This window comes from Polypterus senegalus, chromosome 5, assembly GCF_016835505.1.
Source record: "Polypterus senegalus isolate Bchr_013 chromosome 5, ASM1683550v1, whole genome shotgun sequence".
In the NCBI taxonomy this organism is placed as follows: Eukaryota; Metazoa; Chordata; class Cladistia; order Polypteriformes; family Polypteridae; genus Polypterus; species Polypterus senegalus.
Window position 1 is genome coordinate 112,124,394 of NC_053158.1, and position 22,510 is coordinate 112,146,903.

General features: G+C 35.9%; 1 protein-coding gene across 1 annotated transcript in view; it reads left to right on the top strand.

Moving 5' to 3' along the window:
* Positions 1–22,510, top strand: part of agap3 (ArfGAP with GTPase domain, ankyrin repeat and PH domain 3) — an 843,333-nt gene that overhangs the window by 451,588 nt on the left and 369,235 nt on the right. Inside the window, exon 2 of the mRNA XM_039753235.1 lies at positions 8,335–8,393. Within this exon, the coding sequence (XP_039609169.1) occupies positions 8,335–8,393 (59 nt within the window). The remainder of the gene's footprint in view (positions 1–8,334; positions 8,394–22,510) is intronic.

Genomic DNA, 22,510 nt, shown 5'->3' on the forward strand with positions numbered 1-22,510 from the left:
AGCTCAAAGTGCTTTACAAAAAGAAGAATAGAAAAATAGAAGACACAACAAAAAATAAAAATAAGTCAACATTAATTAACATAGAATAAGTAAGGCCCGATGGCCAGGGTGGACAGAAAAAACAAAAAAAAAAACTCCAGAGGCTGGAGAAAAAAAATAAAATCTGTAGGGATTCCAGCCCAAGAGACCGCCCAGTCCCCTCTGGGCAATCTACCTAACATAAGTCAAACAGTCCTCTTTGTATTTATGGTTTTCATGGAAGGACCTGATGATGATGGTCACGTAGACTTCTGGCTTTCAGTCCATCAATGTTGGTGCATCATGATGCTTTGAGTAGGTGGTGGTGGCGCAGGCCGCCACCACAAAGAAACCGGAAAAAGAAACAGAAGAGAGAGTTGGGGTCAGTACGGATTTTGGAGCCACTATGAATAGTTATTATGATGAATAGAACATACAGGGTATCAGTATTAAGTTAAAGTGAAGTTATAAAAAGGCCATGTTAAAGTAATGTGTTTTCAGCAGTGTTTTAAAGTGCTCTACTGTACTAGCCTGGCGAATTCCTATTGGCAGGCTATTCCAGATTTTAGGTGCATAACAACAGAAGGCCTCCTCCCCACTTCTTTTAAGTTTAGCTTTTGGAATTATAAGGAGACACTCATTTGAAGATCTAAGGTTACGATTTGGAATATAGGGTGTCAGACATTCCGATATATAAGATGGAGCGAGATTATTTAAGGCTTTATAAACCATAAGCAGTATTTTAAAGTCAATCCTGAATGACACAGGCAACCAGTGTAGTGACATCAAAACTGGAGAAATGTGTTCGGATTTTCTTTTGCTAGTTAGGATTCTAGCAGCTGCATTCTGCACTCGTTGCAAATGATTTATGTCTTTTTTGGGTAGTCCTGAGAGGAGTGTGTTACAGTAATCTAGTCTACTGAAAACATTAGACATTTAGTAGACATTTAAGTAAGTTAATTAGCAGCATAAACTTGTCACTAATGAAGAAGATGGTTAAAATGAAAACCTGCAGCCACTGCGTCCCTCCAGGACAGGCGTTCGACACCCGTGCATTAGTAGATTTTCATCATGGGTGCACATTGCTGACTGCCTCGGACAGGTCAAAATTTTTTTAAATGAAGGCTATGATTGAAAATCACTCATTGTCTAATGTGACATGGAATAGATAAACCTGACATTTGATGGATCATTTAAAATCTTGGCTAGGATCTCCCAGTAACTAATGGTAATTATTATTATTATTTTTTTTTTTTTTTATTTTGAAGGTGTCTTTGAAACACTGCCTCGGTCTGCTTTGGAGCCTTGACCTTGCCTGAAGTGGGAGAATAGGCAATGTCTGGAGAGACAGGTGTAAAATTTTAATGTAGTTTTGATTCTGCAGGATTATGTTTTTATACAAATCATCTTTGTCTTGGTATAGATGCTGCGTGGAGTTCCTGTATGAAGTGGTCAATGTCCAGCATGTTCCCAGACATAGTAATTGCTGGGAGCCAAGTTACGTGGCCAAGGACATCTTGGCAAAGGATCTCGTTTTTACCAGTGTTGAGGGATAATAGTAGTTCTGGAGAAACCCAGACTTTTTTTAATAAGCTGAATTAGAATGTCAAGGGAAAAAACACATTTTATTTATTGCTTTGAAGATGCTGGAATAAGATTAGTCTGAGGTATTAGTAAAGTAAGGTTTCTTTAACACCAGTTGAAAGTGCCCAGGTATTACAATATTTTTAAAGAAAAATAAGAATACTATAATGGGAAATCATAGATGGTTATAGAAAGTTTGATTTGAAAGAACTGTGCATCTACATTCAAGTTATCTGAACAGAAAGAAGAATCACTTGGAGTCGCAGGAACTGAGATGCAAAGAACCTGTTTTCAAAGAAAATTAAGTCTCTTTTTCTTTTAACTGTAGTAGTAATGTCACGTAAATTGAAAATAACAGGATCTGTTAAATCTCTTAATGTATAGGAATTTCCTCAGTTTGTCATTACCTCTTTTTCTTTTCATACCCTTTAGACATGTATATGTAAGTGTTCCCTGTTATATTGTGCTTAATGCCAGATGCTGCTTAGAAAGGCTCTGACTTCTGCTATCCCTCATTGGAATAAGCAGGTTTGCAGAATGCATATAACAGTGATTGAACAAGCTTTGAACAGTGATGTGTGTACAAGCTTTGGAAAAATTAGTGTTTTCTTTGTTTGCAGTAATCACTGACTTCTTCAGTAATTGGAAGATTACGTGCTGTGTGGTTCTGATGATTATATTTTTTCCCTAATTCATTTGTAAAGCCTATTACTGTATGGAATCTAAAATAGGTTAATATGACCAAAATATTCCTTATGGCATGTTACTGATCTTTGAATAAGTATAAACAAAAAAAAATTATGTGACAGGGTGGAATACAAATAAACCGGTTATCCTGGAAGACTTCTTTTGTTTCCTTGTCTCTGTCCAGATATCTGCAGTGGGTCCAACTTCCTGATTCAGCAGTGTATGATTTTGAAGGCTGCCACTGAGCAGTACCTTCATTAAAGTTTGGTTCAGCTTTGACATGGACTTAACTTTTATAAAACACATGATATGCAAGTTAACGCCATAGGCCCTATTTATTTTTTAATTTTCGCTTTTTTGCCATATTGAAGTACAAAATCCTGATTTTTTTTTTTGACATTTGTCTGATTAAAAAAAGCATTTTGTCTTCATAACATAAGTAACATTCTTTTATCCCTACCAGTTTTAGCTTTCCTTGTGTTATGAATGTTTTCTTGAGGGTCCCTTTGGCATGATCATGGCCCATTTTCAACCTCCTTGTGTGGGTCTCAGTCATGTCTGAGCACCCCCTCAAGTACCGGAATTAGTGCTACCATACTCCATTCATCTCTCTCTCCTATTTATCCTTAAAGTATGGTCTGAAGGAACTGTAGATCCCCACAGCATTTGGCACAAGGGAGGAACTATTTTTTATATTCTTTAACGTCAAAAAATCCTGCATGTGTAATTAGAATGTAATTTTTAAAAGGATTTTATTAGATGTTTTATTGTTGTCCGAAAAGTTTTTCAGTACTGTTTAAGAGTTGTAATTCATACCACTGGAAAGCAAAAAGATTTAGATTTCTAACAAAAAAGCGTTATCTGTCTAGTTTGTGGTACTTTTTTAAAAACTTCCCTTTTTTGTTCATCACCCTGTTCATTCAAGGTAATATCTACCTTGTGTGCTTTCCTTGACAACTAATGTGTTGCAACACCACTTGTATTGTGCCACAACATTTTTCTTAATTATGACCTGTAATAGTTAGTATGTATTATAAACAACTCCTTTTAGTTTTGTTTTTTTTTTAATTCCTAGTTTACAGGAGTGCCATTCCTGTTGCAGCATGTGCGCACTGTGTATTTTAACTCTGTTCCTGAAACTATGGTTACAATACATTAAGTAAAAAAAAACACAGCTCATGGGATAATGTGTAATTGATTTGCTTTCAGAAGCTATATTCAGCTTATCTAAATATGGTGCTTTGAGTAAAATGTATATTAATCTTAATAAATATGATCAGCATATGATAGAGAGGTGCTGTCTTCTGTCAACTTTAAGGATTTCAGTTGCCAGCATAAGTTACATCCAAGGGCAAGCCACTGAGTGAATTGTACTGCTGCATGGAATGCATTTTTTCCATATCTTATTTAAAACATTTTTAAGATACATGTTTGTAGAGCTTACTGTAATCAAATACCTTTATATGAAAGATAATATAAACTGAAATTTTTTTTGTCTGAGAAACAGCACTTTTTAGTTTGTTTCTCTTTATCCGGCTTTCCCTTTGGCTCTAGCATGTAACGCTTGGGTTTGATGATATTCCTATTTTCATTAAACCACCATAGTTAACAGTCACATACTTAGTCTGTGTTAGATACAGTTCTTCTTTTAGCATAGTCCCAAGTTTCAATATTAAGTCAAGTGGCTTTATTGTTGTAATGTGCACACAAAGTATTGCAGCAAACCGTGGCATGAAATAATGTTCTCTAGGATGCATCATATACAGTACATAAACATAGAACAAGAGCAAGACTAGTAAAGAGGTATGCTGTAAAAATAGAGAGAGAGAGAGAGAAGGTAAGCAAATGATACAAATATTTTGAAATAGATAGTAATAACTAAATAAAAATAGCTACTAATGAGAAAGAACATTAGCAATAACTGTAAGAAATGTACTACATAGAAATAAGCTGCTTGGAGTAGAGCTGAGAGCAGCTGAGGAGGACAGAGTTTAGAGTCTAGACACAATAGGTATAGGTGGGTTGCTGTGAATTTGTATTCATGTAGGGTTTGTTAATTTACCAAGTAGGGTCAGCTGCCAGGTATACACCAAGAAATCTGGTGCTCTTGACTGATTCTTTTGCAAAGCGTTCGATGTGCATTTGGGTGTAACAATCATCTTGTTTGTCTTGTCCACATTAAGTAACAGATTGTTGCACTTATACCAGTCTGCTAATCATCATATCTTTATTTTGTATGTTGACTCATACTTAATGATGGTGTTAAAGCTCTTTGCAGCTGTAAAGTCATAAGTAAACAGAAGTGGGCTGAGGGTGCCAGTGCTCAGCGTGATGATGAAGGTGGTGTTTGCAACATGGACTTTCTATGGTTTGTCTGTCAGGAAGTGTTCGATCCAGTTGCATAGGGAAGAGTTGTAGCCCAGCAAACCCAACTTTCCTATGAGTTTCTGTGGGATGATGCTGTTGAATACTGAACTGAAGTCAGTGAAAAGCATTCTAGTGTGTCTGTTTTGTTCAGGTGGGACAGGGCCACATGAAGAATAGATGATGTGGTGTCTTCAGTGCAATGGTTAGGGCAATAGGCAAACTGGAAAGGACCATGTGATGTGGGAAGTCCAGAATTCCAGTGGTTCAAGATTTTATATTTTGAGGCACTTCATGATGACAGGTGAGAGTGCTATAAACAGAGGATTTCTTTGACACAGATGTAATAGTTGTGAGTATGTCATTCAGAGCATCAAACTGCACATAGAACATACATTTCTATTTTATTTTTATATCCATTAGTTTCAGTTTTAGTGTTAGTATTTACGGTATGCTTAAAGAACTATTATTGAGTTTAGTTTTGTCTCACAACCAGACAGAACTGTAGATTGAATGGATTTGGATATGTTAGTGGAAGCGTACTACACTATATGGTTTACTATCTGGTTTTGTTTTTGTCTGATAAAAACAAGCATAATCAAAACCAGATACTGAATATGAACTATACTATTTAATAATTTTTAAAATATGTTCATTGTCACTTGTGGTGAACACATATGCACTAATTGTTGGCACTTCTTATCTTTTCCTTTTATTTCCCAGAATGGGCCAATTTGTAATGAAATTTAGGTGAATTTTAAGGTTTGAGGGTTTTTTTTCATGTAAATGTCTATTCTACACAACATATCTCGCTCCAAGACAATGTGCTTATAATGAATACCTTCAATATTGTATTAAAAAAATCTCCCATACTGGGCTTTTTATTTTCTGCCAGCCATATTGATCTTTGATTTGATCTCAGGCACATACAGTATATAGACCGAATTTTGCCACCTGCAGGCCTGAAAAGATATCAAAAATCAGAAAATAGATTCTACTGTTTTCTGACAGGTGTGATCATGAAAATTATGGAGTCTTAGGAAGAACATGGCTCTTAGGCTTGAATCAGTGTGTAGACCCCACCTAACTGTATTAAGGGAAACAAAGATAAACAATCATTTAGTGTCAATGTTAGGGGCAGTGAGACTTGAATAGACCATACATAAAAATGGTAAACCCTTAATAAGCAAAGCAAAAGAAGGTAATAGGAGTGTGGATGGACACAAAACAACAGAGACAGTATCTGATATTAAGAACAATATATACATTATCTAAACATGTTTATCCTGAGCAGGATGGCAGGAAACCTGGAGCCTACCCCAGCAGGTTTGGAGGCAAGGCAGGAAAAATACCTGGTATGCAATATGTATGATAAGGCTGAACTTAATAACAAAAAATATGATATTTCAACTATCTATTTTTAGAGAGAGAGAAAAGGGGGACAAATATTTTAAACATAATTCTGCTACTGGATTATTTTCACAGTAGCAGGTATTTTGAGCTGTGAATATAAATTAAAAAAGATAAGTTAATAAATTTAGAGTAAATAGAAAAACACATTAGTATGCTTAGTTTTTCACCAGTTGGCAGACTCTCTTCGCCTACCTACCAGTAGAGACATTACCAACTCAGGAATTTTACAAGGTTTGTATGGCTTCATTGTTAAATGGCTTTTTTAAAGCAAAAGTGATTGGTCTGCAACAGTAACAGCCGTCATTCACTGAATGAATATATGCAGGTGGCTTGGTGGAGGTACTTTCTGTTTTAGAGTTAAAATGGTTAAAGACTAATGGCAAGAATATCCATTCAAAAACGAAAACTAAAAATATTTTTAGTATATTATTATTTTAATTCAGTTAGTCTTTCCAGCTACTTTAATAGTTTCGTTTAGTTTTAGTTTTTCATATTGGTTTTGTTAATTATTTTATTTCAGTTTATGAAAATGTTGTTTTAACAGTAGTTTCAGTTTTGATTTTAGTTTTCATTAACTATAATAACCTTGGTCTGTGTGATTAAAACAGTCCTGCTTGATGAAACAGATACCTCTAGCCACACCCTGAACTGCTTGAGAATTGTTTTGGACCATTTAAACAGTGTTCTGTATGCAGGCAGTAGCATAACATAAAATTTGTTATAAAAACTGAGATGTGAACTGAGTACAGCTCTGTAAGTATTACAATAGCTTATAATGACAAGGTCCAGTTTGTTTTCTTCCTGCTTGGAATGTTCACATATTGATAAATCTTTGCGACAACTGTCTTCAATTACACATGATTAAAATCTCCAGCACATTAATAAAACCACTGGGTTCCGCAGTTTGCAGCTCTGTAACAGTTCTGTAAAGTACACTCACTGCTACTTTAAAATTAACTCTCAAAGGGATTAAATAGCTAGAATATAAATAATGGTAAATGCCTGTGGCAAGTTAAAAGGATATCATTTTATAGTTCTATGTTATAGCACTGGAGAGAAGTGGCTTGACTCTGCTGCAGCATATATGAACCATTCATTGTTCACATTAACACACACACTGCCTGCGCTCACCTTACTGGTGCTGTGTGCCTCTGTCCACTTTGAAAGTGGTTAGTCCATCCAACGGAATGACCACGTCAAGTATGATGTTATGCAGCCCACATTTCAGTAAAGGAAAAAATGGAACATCTCACCTCATCCTGTTTGTTTAGTGAGTGAACATTTGAAAGCAGGATGGAAGGGAGTACTGGTCTGAGACCACCCCCAATTCCTGATGTGGGCACCAACACCTTCACCTCCTGTCTGTTCACATTGTTAATGATGGCAGTGGCAGCAGGTCTTTCTTTTAATAGCCAATTCATGTGAAGCTGTATTCTTACAGCCTGATTTTCTCAGAAGGCCAGACCTGCTCGAATGCTCCCTTAATGTTTGTTGTAATGGTATATGCTGAGCAGTGTTCTCTCATATAAAGCGGTGTATAGTGACAGTAGGTGTTCTGCATAATATACAAAGCATAATCCACATGAAATTGCACCGAAATCTTTGGACTCGGAGCAGCCACAGCATCTGCACTTACTGCCGTGTTTTTTCCAGTCTGTGCTGTTTATTTTCTGTCACTTCATAAATAATCAGTATAATGGTAAATTTGACACATTACAATGGTAAACCCCTAATAGCACTCCTTTACCTCTCTACATAATTTTTTGCTTTTGTTAATGTTTATTTAACATTAGTGTAGAATAATAGCCCATTTACTTTACAAAGATCTGTAAACCAAATCTTATTTTTGTAAGTAAACACAAATATAGATTGTCTTCTTCAAGCTTTTCTCAATTTCATTTATCCAAAATATGTTGGCTCACAGTATTACTAATTTACTTCTTTATACTTTTTAAAAAGTAATTGTAGGTCTTTTGCTTTCCTTTTTCAGGACATTAAATTTATTTTGTCTTTATTGGTTCTTTTTGCTTCCAGTTGTTTATTACCTTTTGAATTTCTTTTAATAAGTAAATGTTTGTTTATTCTGAAATTTTAAGACTCCTATTACTGAAGTTTTTTGGTTTTTTTTGCATATTTGCTTAGTGAAGCTGATTGATATGCAGTGGTTCTAAAGTAGTTGTATGCAGTAAACACACTGATTCCTAAAAAAATGGCAGATGTTATTTTTATAGAACAAGAGAACTGAATCTTTCTTTTTTTCCTTTGTAGATTCCTTTGTCAACAGTCAAGAGTGGACACTAAGTCGATCAGTTCCAGAACTCAAAGTGGTAAGTCAGAATAATACAATTTTGGCAGTAGTGTCTCACTTAGGTTAACATCTGCATTTTGAAAGCTCCATCAATTCATCTTCCTAGCCCTCTTATCCGGGGCAGCATTGTGAGTCAGCTGGGGCCTATCGCAGCAATCACAGGGTTCATGGCAGGAACAGTCCTTGGACAAGTTGCCAGTCCATCACATGGTGAGCACACTAGGGGCAATTTAGCAAAGGCAGTTCACCTAATCTTCATCTCTTTGGACTGTGGGAGGAAACGCATCCAGACACTGGGAAAACATACAGCTTCTACACAGGGAGCAACTAAGATATGAGCCCTAGTCTCCTAACTGCACTGTACCACCCTGTAGCCCATTATCTAAATTCATTATTTAAAAAAATACTTGTTGTTTAATGCAAAAAAGGTCATGCTAGGATATACTTCACTACAATATTACATCTCTTTTTCCTTTTCATAAATGGTTTCCATGTCAAGTCAGGTATACTGTCTTTGTGTAGATTGTACAGTTAAATTCTTACTTGCATGTCCCCTCAATATTTAGAAATGTTGACAGCATTAGGAATTTGTGGCATACTCCTTTAGGACATTACTCTCAGTTTCTTAGCTGAAACTATGTTTTGGAGTTTCATTAGTTTTCTTTATGATTGTATTTATATATTTTGCAGTTCTAGTGCAAGTATGTTCTTTTTTGTTGGGTTTAATTGTCAGTTTGCTATTATAAAAATAAACATACTGCATCCTCATCAGGGATTGTAGACACACTGTTTTGGTATTCCACAGTTTCTTTAATGATGCTCTATTTTTATTTTTGGGTTGGGTCAGGTGGTCCTTGGTAACTAATGAAACCTCAAAGTCAACAAGTTTTAAACAAAGAACCTTGTGTTTCAGTTACTTTTCCATTTTTCTACAAAGGGCATTTCTTGTGGTTCCAGGTTTGTTTTATGTAAACAGTTTAGAATTTAATGTTCAAGTGCATCAGGTCAGGTTAGGTTGGGGAGCATGCACTAATATGGTGCTTTGCCACACCCAGCACACAATGAAACAGCTTGATATCCTGGTTGGCAATACCTCAGGCAGACACGTGTTCCAGTTCCACCCACCTGAAATGACCCTCTATCTGCCACAGCAAGGTGTTAGGTGGGCATCCCCTTGGCCTGGTCTAGCCGTTCGGGTCGTCAACAGTGAGAATCCTGCGAGTCAGATCAGCATCTGGAAATTGTGCCACATAGCCGTAGTGCTTTAACTGATGCTGCCTCACAATGCAGGTAATGTGCCTCATTGGGAACTCTATGAGCAACTTCTCATTCAATCCAAATTCAAACCAGAAGTACCCAAGGATTTTCCGAAGAGACACAGTACAGAAGGAGTCCAATCTTCGTCTCAGGTCACTGAATAGTGTCCATATGATCATATGATATGATTTTTTTTAAATTAACAGCTTCATATAAACTTAATGTAGAGTGGTCCAGATCTAATTATGCAGGTCTAGATCGTCTGGATGACTTTGATTTATGCGGGGATGATTCCAGTTTGGCGCGAAGACGATTCTTCATGTCGTCAGTTCGCACACTTCTCGATGGTCCGGGATTTTTTGGGTGATTTTCTATGTAATAAACTTAAAAAGTTATAGCGTAATGAAAATTGCATAATTAGATCTGGACCACCCAATAACTTAGTAATTGTTAGGGCTTGCTTAATATTGATTAGTTCTCAGTTTTTCATGTTCAATTTTACCTGCTAAGTGTTATCTTTTAAAATTATTGTAAGCATGCGTTTGTTTTCTTCCTTTAAACAGCTGGATGCAAAAGCACTTGTACCAGATCATATTGCCCTGAAGATGCAATTCTTTGCTGACATGGTAGAGAATTAACTGAAAATTTCACAAAGTCAAATCCCTCATGTCCAGCTCAAAAAAGACATAAGACCTATAATGTATTTATTTTTAGGGGTGATTGCTGTTTCTTTCTTTTTTTTTTTTTTTTATAAATATCTCTCACTGTTATGTGTGTTTTTCCCCCTATAAATGTCTTTTTGACTGCATGCTAATATCTTGCCATAAGCAACACCTCTGTAACTGTAGACTTTATACAGTAAGTTCAAACTAACTCAAGAGAAACACGTACTCCAAGGGTATGAAATGTAACTAATGTGTATTCATGTTGAGTAACATCATATTTTCTGATTATAGCATTAATAGCTGTTCACAGCAACTCATTGATGTCAAATTGTTTTAGATTATAATGAATTTTTAAGCAGTGCTGGCTAATTTATGACCAATTATTCAGATTCCACACCTTTATTCAGTGTGCAGTAAGAGGTTGCTGTGCTTCTTTTGTAACATTCTATAACTAGATTGTGACTTTTAAGATATTTATATTTCATATGACTTGGCTAAAACCAACCAAATATGGTTCTGCCAAATGCTACCCAAACCCCCACCCTGCCATCCTCCACCCTGCTAGCAATTCACTTAATACAAATGTGAAAAAGACCAATTTTTATTACTAAATATGCTTTTTCACTGAATGTTGAAATAAAAACCTTTCAACATTTAAGCCTTGTGTACAGAAAGCAGTTGTAATAGTATCAGCATAATATTCACAAAACTAAATATACCAGCATGATTTCTTTACTAAAGTGGCCATTCAGTCAGATGATTTACAGTGACTATCTGATTTGGTAATTTTCTGAACTCTCTGCTGGGATACATGAATGCATAGTATAAAAATTGTGGTGTTCATATTTAAGCTAGCATGTTATTTTCACTAATTCAAAAGGCTGCTGTATAGCATTCATTGTTAACAAAAACAAACGTTCAAGAAAGTCTGTTCCATGCTATATAGACTGCTCTTGGTTGGCAGAAACTTTCTGCACTACTCCCTCCCTGCAAAAATTCACTATGTGTATAAAATAAACTTTACATATTATTATAGCGTTAAATGGGGAGATGCCTTCCATTGCAGTAGCACAATTATACATCTGCACAAGATGATTCTACTTTTTTAAAATAAAACAAGTTAAATACAATATTGAATCTATTTATGGTTTCCTTCCTTTGTCATACAGTGACGTTTAATGTTTAGCTTTTGCATTATAGTTTCTGCTGAAGCTCTTTAATAACAGAACTACGTCTATAATTAAAATTGAGGGATGCATTGTTGCATCTATGTGAAATCTTAGTTTCATAGCTTATTTAATCCCTTAGATTTGCAGGTTTTGTCAGAGTTCCTGTATTATTATAACCATGGTTGTGTGTTCACATTGTCTGATCTGATAAATCTCTCTCTTTTAAAAGTTGTAGGTGAGATTACCATGTTTGGAAGCTAGTAGATTATTCTGCACTATTTTCTGTATTCTGAAAAATCTTTTTGTATTATATCATTAATTATTTCACTTTTACAATGTTTTGTTTTATAGACATTGAAGGAAGTTCAAAAATATAATAGCTTTAGGAAGAAATTTTTTTCTTAAATGTAAACTATTTGATAAATGAAAAGATTCCTTTGTCAACAGTACTGTTCACATGCCTGTGCAGTCCCTAGTTAAAGTTATAGTTATACTGTATTTCTGTGCTAGTTAACCTTGTTGATCTGTTTTCAAGGAAAAATATCGTTTTCATTTAAAAGATTAGCTGAAAATCTGCATTTGGCAAAACTATTAAGTCAAACAATGAATTTTTAAGATTGGTTTGTCTAAGCCTATGGTTATGTTAATCTTTCAGAAATTCCACTGTATAATTTTCATGTAAGGTCACCTCACCTTCATATTTTCTAATTTTATTTCAGTAATTAGTTGTGTTATTTATCTTTTGCCTGTGAAATGTCCTAAGATAATAGGTCTCACTTACAGTGCTATAGTAATTCGGATGTATCAGAAGTACTATGTAAGGTTTTTTTTTTTAAACCAGGGGCTAATAGTATTTGATCCCTGGAACTGTTTACTCTTGAATTATTATAATTGAGTTATAATAATTATAAAATGTCAAAGATTTTCATTTATTTACATTGTGCACTCAAGTATTCAATTTCGTGTTTTTTTTTTACAAGTTGTATTTTCTAGGTTCATTTTTTTGTGTTGTGAGAATAATGTATGTCATGAAATTTTTCAGTACAATATCACACCACAATGTGAGTGTCTGGGCATTGCTCATGCCTTGATGCTGGTACAGTCAAGTCATTAAATGTTTGTACGTAGTGCTTGAAACTAAATGTAAGCATATGTTGTACTGTATTGTTGTGATCTGAGGAATAAAACACTGGCAAAGTGAAAAAAGGTTGACTATTTACTGTATTTACACAACAGCTTGTGTGTATAGATTTCAATACAAAGTGTAAATATTTCAGAATTTGGTTTATGTACTGTGAAGATAGAATTAATTCACAAATGGCACTTAGTAAAATTAAGTACCGTAAACTACATGTACAGTAAGTTCAAATACTATCAGACCAGGTGCAGACCAGGTGAATTACTTCAGGTCACTTAGGTGCTTGCCACAATATACTGTTTAAGGTAGGAGATTTTTTTTTCTTAAAATAGAGTAAAATGAGGCCACCCTAAAATCTGTAACTTTAAGGAAAGGCCAGGACACCATGGCCTAGTAATTTAGAGACTTCTTGGAATATTCCTGATACTGGAAATGACTCAAGTGACTGAACGTAAATCTTGGGCGGCTTTTTAAAGCTGCACCCTTCCAGGGAATAATTAAAACTGATGAATTGGAGAGCAGCAGGGATAATACTCCTTGTGAAATAATGAAAACTACCAGTATAACTGTTGATCAAAATGTTTTTGCTTTTTTTGTTGTATATCTGCTGGTTATACAAGTCTTGGGTCTCATGGTTCTTTCCTGTTTAGTGACTGTCCAGTATTAGTTCAGTGTTTGTTCAATGAATTAATTTATAAAGCTAGTGTCAATACATACAGTACCATAGTTCATATCAGGAAAAGTATAAAATGGAGGTGAATTAGCCAGTGCCAAGTAAATGCACTTTTCAAATCTTAATAAAGTGATTATGGGAATTGGGCTGTATAGCAGAGCAGTGTTTCAGTTGAGGGCCCATTATTTTTTATTTTTTTGTTCTTTATTTCGCCTTATACAATTTCTCGTATTAGGAATTTTAGTTTTCGCATACCCCTTGGGGTCAGAGCGCAAGGTCAGCCATTGTACAGTGCCCCTGGAGCAACTGAAGGTTAAGGGCCGTGCTCAAGGGCCCAGCAGAGTAGGATCTCTTTTGGCAGCTATGGGGATTCAAACCGGCAACCTTCGAATTAGGCAAACTCCAATGTTTGTGAGGCATATACAGTAATATAGCAACTATGTGCTTTGTAGAAATGTTACCAATAAGTGTTTCACAGTTAATACTTATAGTTAATCAGTAATGGGGGTTAGAAAACAATATGTGCAACTGTTTGAGTGCTAATCTACTTTTACTAGACTACTTTTAAATCTCTGCTAGGGTCTTGTTAAGCTATTTTTTCTATACTTATGATTTAAGCAATGATGAAAGATTTCCATATTTTACAGACACACTGCTCTCACACTAACTTTCTGTACATTCCAAAGATTTATTTTGCAGCTCTTAGTGGACTTTCATTTAGCCTTTTTACTCTCGGTAGATATCTCAATTGATGAATCTCTATCTACTGTACGGTCTCATTTTGATCTTCTCTAAAAACATCTCTTGTCAATTGCCTTTGTATCTGTTTTATTTGAAACCACATTTTGTAATTTGAGTCGTCTTTAACAATTGTACAGAGCCTTTTTCAACTACAATTTTTTTCTATTCCATTTACACTTAGCTTTATTTCTTTCAACTTTATTATTCATTATAAGCTTTTGTCCTTGTTTTTATTTTGAAATGTGTACATGTTTGCTTTATAATGGTAAATGGTTACATTGTGAAATAAAACAATTAAATATTTCATAAAATACATAAGCAAACAATAAGTAATAAATGAGGCTTTTTACAAAACTATAAAATTTGTCATACTTCAATTATTGAATTGCAATCTACTACAGATGCATTCCAGACAGTATGCTGGGTCCAGTGGCAGAGATAACATCTACTTGATTATGTACTGGAGGTTAATACATCTTAATAATTTAATTGTTTTATTTCACAATGTAACCATTTACCATTATAAAGCAAACATGTACACATTTCAAAATAAAAACATTTATTTTTTACTTATTGTTTGCTTATGTATTTTATGAAAGAGAGTTTCATAATGAAATATCATCTTGCTAGGTTAACTGGAATTGCACTGTACAATGTAAATAATGTGCACTTTGCAAGATTGAATATTTAAAAGAAAGCATTAAATGATTATAGTTGCATTTAAATAGTATTAAAATCTTAATAAGTTTAAATGTTCGTACAACTGCAAGTCTGATAATATAGCAGTAAGGCCACTCTCTTGAATTGTTGATTTTTTTATTTTGCTGTTTTTAATTTTTGACACAGTGCATAAATCTGTTGTTGTGACCTAATGCCTGCTTGGTTGCATCATTACAGATTAGTGATAAAAATATGGTCATTTTATTCCTCTCATTTATGTAATGTCCTAGAAAATGCTTAGAATTGTAAGAAAAAAGAATATAGCTTTTAAAATTTTTTTTTATTTGCTGATTAAATTAAAAATACATTTTGGAGCTGGGACGAGATGTGTGACTATGCTTTGATTTGGAAGATCATGTTTTAAAGAAATGCTTGAGAAGGTTTCTTTCTAACTTTTTTGTTTAGTTTTTCAGTTGTCCCTTTTTATAATGGTAGATTTAATATAAGAGGATTTGGAATATTTGTAGTTTATTTCAAAAAATACAGTAGAAGTGGATTAAAATTCTTTAGAGATGTTGTCTGGATTTCAAAGCAGAATGTTGTAAAGGTTGTGTAGCTGTGTTTTTCCAAAGTTACCAAAGTTCAGCAGCTCTAACTCAAGAAATAAGATTCAACAAAAGCCTGACGTGCCAAAATGATTCCACAGACAAAATATTGTCATTTTTAAAAGTTTTAGTTAAAATTCAAGATAAAACAATTCACACAAAAAGAAAAATAAAATAGCAAAAAAAATAAAAAATTCATGTTAAGAAAAGTTCAGTTCAAAGCTTAAATCTTGTTACATGTCTAATTGTTGCTATTTACTTAACATTTCTGAACCATTTCAAAACGACAGTCAGAAAAGATTGGGACACTGCTTTTTGCAGATGATGTTTTCCTGTTTGCTTCATCAAGCCGTGATCTTCTGCTCTCTCTGAATCGGTTCGCAGCTGAGTGTGAATTGGCTGGGATGAGAATCAGCACCTCCAAATCTGAGACCATGGTCCTCAGCCGGAAAAGGGTGGAGTGCCCTCTCAGGGTTGGGGGAGAGATCCTGCCCCAAGTGGAGGAGTTCAAGTATCTCAGGGTCTTGTTCACGAGTGAGGGAAGAATGGAGCGTGAGATCGCCAGGCAGATCGGTGCAGCATTCGCAGTGATGCGGGCTCTGCATCGGTCTGTCGTGGTGAAAAAGGAGCCGAGCCGTAAGGCAAAGATCTCAATTTACCATTCGATCTATGTTCCTACCCTCGCCTATGGTCATGAGCTATGGGTAGTGACCGAAAGAACGAGATTGCGAATACAAACGGCTGAAATGAGTTTCCTCTGCAGGGTGTCTGGGCTTTCCCTTAAAGATAGGATGAGAAGCTCAGTCATCAGGGAGGGGCTCAGAGTAGAGCCGCTGCTCCTCTGCATCGAGAGGAGTCAGATGAGGTGGTTCGGGCATCTGATCAGGATGCCTCCTGGACACCTCCCTGGTGAGGTGTTCCGGGCATGTCCAACTGGGAGGAGGCCCCGGGGAAGACCCAGGACAAGCTGGAGGGACTATATCTCCCGGCTGGCCTTGGAATGCCTTGGGATTCTCCCGGAAGAGCTAGAAGAATTGGCCGGGGAGAGGGAAGTCTGGGCCTCTCTGCTCAAGCTGCTGCCCCCGCGACCCGACTTCAGATAAGTGGAAGAGGATGGATGGATGGACAGTCAGAAAACTGTATGCTTATCCCATTTCTGAGTAGAAAATTGGTCTTTTAAGTCCCTATGTACTGGGACCTGTTCTAAACAACATCAGAATCTATTATCACACTGTTTCTCAGTTATAGTAAGAAGGTTCTATCTCTTACTAACTTATAGGGGAAAAAGACTATACCATTGTCTATGACTATGGAAGAAATTCATATTCTATTCAAATTAAGCAAAAAGTTTAACTCAAAACTTTAACTTTCTAAAATTGGCTCTTACAGGTTGATTTGCTAAGTTATTATTATTATTTTTTAATTATTTACTACAGTAATTTGTTGGAGGATGCTGCAGTGTAGTGTTGGTGTCACAGCCAGGAACCTAAGGCTTAGCCCAGCACTTTGCAACGAACAGGAACATTCTGTATGATCTTCTATACTTCTCAGCATCCTGGCAGCTCTTGCAAATTCTTTTTGAATCCTTTCTGGATGGTACCTAAGGCCCCGACTCCCACAGGCACAACTCTACTCTGGGTGCCACACATCCTGCTGATTTCGACATATAGTTCTGTATATTTCCTATGCTTTTCAGCTTCTTTGAGTAACATGTTCTTGTCAGCTTGACTGCTACATCAATCAGCAGGCATTGCTTCTCCTTCTTGCAATGGACCCTCATATCAGAGCAGTTAGCTGAAATGGTGTGATCAATGTGCACTGCCATGTTCCACATAATGGTAGTGTTTCCGATGTTAACAACAACTTCGGGCATGAGTTGGTACCTTTTTTCGGGCATTTGTGTAACTAGTGCACCGCAGATTGACCAATGCAGAAAGCTTGCAATCTTGCTTTGCCAGCTTATATATTCAGTAGAAACCGTTATTGTACATCCAGTGTTTTTTTAATAACTCCTCCTTAGTCTTGCTGCACATTATGCTCTTCTTTTCAGCCTGCTGCTTCAAGATGTTCTATTGGTTGTACCTGATATTGAATGCCTGGTCCTGAGAAGCAATGATTAGGTTTTTAGCCTGTCCCTTGATCCAGATGATATTCAGCCATGGGCACAGTTGCATGTTATCCCACAAATGGTGTCTCAGAACTGCAGAAATATTGAACATGTAGTGCTTTTTTGTCAGCAGTTCTATAATCTCACTTTCAGTGGCTGTCTTGAGTCTTAGCTTTGTGAGGAGCAGTGCTTGTAAATATTTGCTTGTAATTTCCTTTGCCACTGTTATGAAGGGAGTATTTTGCTCTGCCTTCCTCACAGGTCTTTACAAACCCAGTAAACTTATCTATATTATGCCAAATTTGATGTGACTGCTCAGGAACTGTTGTATACAGACATGAATTAAATGAGTCCATGGCCGCCATTCCACTCTTGATATATAGTTTCTGGATGTCTGCTTTATGTTGCAAGTCCATGCAAGGTCAGGAGCTTCCTGGAATTGCCAAGATGTTGAACCCTGAGATCTTCTTCTCGAATTTATTTATCTGTAAAGAAAGCAAGAATTGTCATTTATTTCATATCTTTGAATTTTCAGTAAAGTTGTTTTCATTTATTAAATAATGTAGTAATATCAATCATACCACATTCATTTGTTAAATGGTGAAGTTAATTAGTAGTCCTGTATTAACAGGTTAATACTTAAAACTACAGTGTGTGATGGCTGAAACAAGAGCTTAAGTCTATTCAGAGTCAAAGTCTATATGCCACTGTCACCAGCAAAATATTGAATAAAAAGCACTTTTATATTGGTCTTGTTTGTTTATTGCAATGACTTAACAAGTTGGTAATTTTGCCATTTCTTTTCAACAAAGTCTTTGAAGCTACACTTGATTTACAGTTGTACATATTCCTTTTATGCCTGTTGAAATGTGTTGTTACCACAGCAAAAGCTTTATTGTCATGTAAGCTCCCTGTTAATTCACTTTAAATGGAAAACATTTTTGATGAGAAAAATCCGTTTTTTAAAAAATTGTTTTAGGTGTCTTAATGTTTTCTATATTTCTTAGGTGGGTTTGATACTCTTTCATTCTCATTATCATTCCCTGTTGTTTGTTATTGTTAATTGGATTTTGATGTGAAGGTACTTTTGATACTGTACTTTCTACCCACTTAGTGGCCTTAGCATTGTTTAATATCTTTCCTGTGCAGTTTATTTTGGACTGTAAAGCCTAAAAGCCACATACTTTCATCTATGGCATTTTAGCAATAAATATTAGAGAACCAGTTAAAAAGGTAAAACTGTTCTCTTACAGACATGCAGAACACTGCCTCAGCAATTAGGTGAACGTTCTACAGGTACATAATAAGGATCTTCAAAATTTTCAATAGAACACATTTTTTGCTGTTTAAGTCTGAGGGAAGCTTGAATACAGATGCATGAAGAAAGAATTGGTGCTGTGACCTAAAAGCAGTTGCTAGGTTTTGATCTTAATGAATAAGAATGTCATATTAAGTACAATTCATTTAAAAGTTAGCACTTCAGTGTGTTGCAATAATGCATGTGCTTAAAGTTAATTTTTGACATACATTTTCCATGTATCAGTTTGCCCTATTTTTTAATGATATCCAGTTATATTTTATGAAGCAGAATATGTGAAGAAGTGTTCTCCTTCAAAGTCTGATTTACCTTTTTTCATGTAAATTCAATTGAAAGAGATAGACGAAAATAACACAGGCTGAATATGCCTGATACACAAGCCAATTGAAACTAAAGGCAAATTTCTTGCATAGAATTTAAGAAAAACTGATAGTCAAAAAAGACTGCTATTTTCATATGGCTTCTGTAATAGGAGAAGAGATGAGGTATTTGGCTTGCATTTTTACTGAACTATTACTAGTGATGAGTAGTCTGAAGCACAGTATTAGACATGTGATTCAAAGACAAATGATGCCAGACGAGTCAGTCAAGGAGTACTTGAACCTGATACATGAAAAAAACAGCTTTATTAACTGGTGACTTTGCCTTTGAACAAAAGTTGCTAAACAGAAACCTTTGCTACTGTTGCAAAGATATGCATGACATGGTGTGTGGGAGGTAGAGAGACTCAAACCACCAAAAGAAAGATGTACAAACTCCACTGAAGCCTCCATTTGTGAAATTTTGTGGTGAAGTCTATTGTAGTTTTAACATTTTGTATATTTTAATGCTGAAATGTGAAAAAGTATAACACAAACTGATTATTTTTGTCTATTTCAGTTCTGCTATGTGTGTATACAATGCACTTTTTATTTTCAGAAGAAAAGCACAAACACAGGCCATTTTTGGTCATATATGCAGTATTTGATCTTTCTGTTGTGGCAGTATTAAAAAGAAAACAATAAATATTGCTTTCTGATTGTGCTTTTGTGTGGTCTGTCTAGTGCTGGCAAAGTTGCACTAGCTGTTTAACTAATGTTTTAGTGGGTGTTGAGGTAGTTGGGTGACCAGCTAATTAAGCCTGTCCAGCAGAATTTCTCTACTGTACATTCTCTCCATAAATGATCCAGCTAAGGGCCAGTTTTCTTTGATCTACTGATATATAAATTACAACACTGTTGACGATTGTGAAACCTGGTTTGACTCTTTAGAACATTTTTTGTGCTTTAAAATATTTTTTTAGGTTACAAGAATGCTGTATTTTGAAAAATTAATCTCCAAGCTGTACTTTCATGTATGAGTTTGAATTTTATTTCTTTATTTTTGTAATTATTTTATTTAATTTCACTTTTAACTATGACATATCTTCATTTTGAAAGCTGCTACTGGCAGACAATGGGTTTCTAGGGGATCTTGCTTGGTTGCTAGGGACTGCCTTCCTGATATGAGCTGATAAAATTACAGTGCAACAGCATTAACATGATAATCATTGTGGTGCTTTGCCAATTAATAATTACAGTTTCAAAGATATACTGAATCATCATATGTTTTAGATAATGTATTAATGAGATTTTTTTAATATAAAAGAAACACTGAGAACACTGAGCTTTTACGTTTTAGTTTTATAAACATGAACGTCATGCCACTTACTCACTTTGATTTCAAGTAGCCACTCCTGCAGTGTGCAGTGACCTGCTGCAAGTGATGTTCACTCAAGATGCTGCACAGCTACAGAGACAAATTTGGGATGGAGCAGAGGCAGAAGTTGTAACGTTATTATATAATGAGACCTATGGGTAAAGTAAAGAGTGGTATTTACCTTGTACAATGATGAAAAGTGTTGATTTGCAGCGAATATGCTGTATTCTCAGTTAACCTTGTTTGCCAAATGTTTTCATAGAAGTTCACCGTGCTCCTGGCTTTATGAGACCAGTGTGGCATCACAGAGCTGTATGAGCCATGCACAGAACTTTCCTGTATGCATACTGCAAGATCTTGCCAATCTACTTCAGGCATACAGGATATCACAACCTGCTCAGTGCTCCATACAGCATGCATTAAAAAAAAAACTTGCAGTGTTTTAATTTGCCTGACCATTATGAAAAAATTATGAGTACAGGTTAAGTTCCGGCATTGCGGATGCAAGGCAGCATCTCAACAATTATAGCAGAGAGGTCAAATATGCTGTACAGCATAAGATACAGTAATATCACTTATATTTAAGTAAACCTTGTTTTTCAAAATTGTCATTTTTGTAGATTACAACTAGCCAAAGTCAAATGCGGTAGCATTCACTACTTTATTATTTTCAGATTGTTTGATAACGTTGTAGCGATTCAATCTTTGGCAGGTGTGAGTCTCTGTAGAAACTTTTATTGTCTTATTAAGAAAGGACACTGATCAGCTATAAACTGTGAGAAACGCTGCTTGTCCTCTTTGTTTTCAAGAGGGGTGTCCTCATGAATCTTCACACTACCCTCTTTCCTTTGACAACCTGCCCCAGTGTTCATTCTGCCTGTTTTTAAGTGTGAGGCATTTAAATGACATTATAGACTTGCTTTTACAAAAAAATAGTTATGAAATATGAAACTGACACAGAAGATGGGAGTGAACAAGATTGTATCAAGGAGCTGGTGTCCGTCCGATACGTTATGAGACTGATAGTAGAATGTTATACAGTACAGCATTCTTTTTTCTTAGTAAATAGAAAGTACACATTAACCTGCAATAAAAAAGAGTACATACATATACACTTACGGGCCACTTTATTAGGTGCACCTGTTCAATTGCTCGTTAGCGCAAATATCTAATCAGTCAATCACATGGGAGCAACTCACTGCATTTACGCATGTAGACATTGTCAAGAGGGCCTGCTGAAGTTCAAAACAAACATTAGATCGAAAGAGAGGTGATTTAAGTGACTTTAAAAGTGGTGCCAGATGGGCTGGTCTGAGTATTTCATTAATGGCTGTGAATGAAAATCCCAGTAGATCAGCAATCTCTAGGGTTTACTAAGAATGGTCAGAAAAAAATGAGCGGCAGTTCTCTGGGCAAAAATACCTTGTTGTTTGACAGTGCAGGTCAGCTCCACTTTCCCATTTACCCTGGAGAGCCTCTTGAACCACCACCGTCTGTAAAGTAACCAGGATGAGCTAGGTAGATGAGGACACACACTACCTATATAGCAAGGGGTAGATGAAATACTACCAGTGGTTTTATTAAAACAATCAAAATCAAACAGTATCCAAAAGTACAGTGTTCAAAAGTCCATAAATAAATAATCAAAAAAATGATTTTTCTGTGGCGGTTAAAAAGTTCAATAAACAGAGAATTAATTAAAAAATAAGGTTAAAAACATGGGCAGTAAACTACCCTTTACAATTCTTAGCCCTGGTGCCTTACTTTTAAACCTGATATCTCTCCATCTTATCCTGATCAGACCTCATAGCATGAACAGATGTCCGTCCAACACATGTAGACAACCCTTTTTCCACGCACGTATCCCCGCTCCAAACCTCACGGCGTTCCATGGGGAGCCGCCAAACCCTGCTCCGCTTGCACCCCTGCCAATACCTGGCTCCTCTAGGCAATGTCCTCCCAGCAAGAGCACTCCTGAACATAATGGCCTCTCCTACTACATGGTCACTCATCAGGAGCATCCCTTCAGCCCCTTACTGAGTGCTGGCCACATGCTTTTTCCAGGGACTCCCCTTCCTGTCCGCTTGGTTTCTCCCATCTTGTGCTGGCTCTCGCTCAGTTTTGCC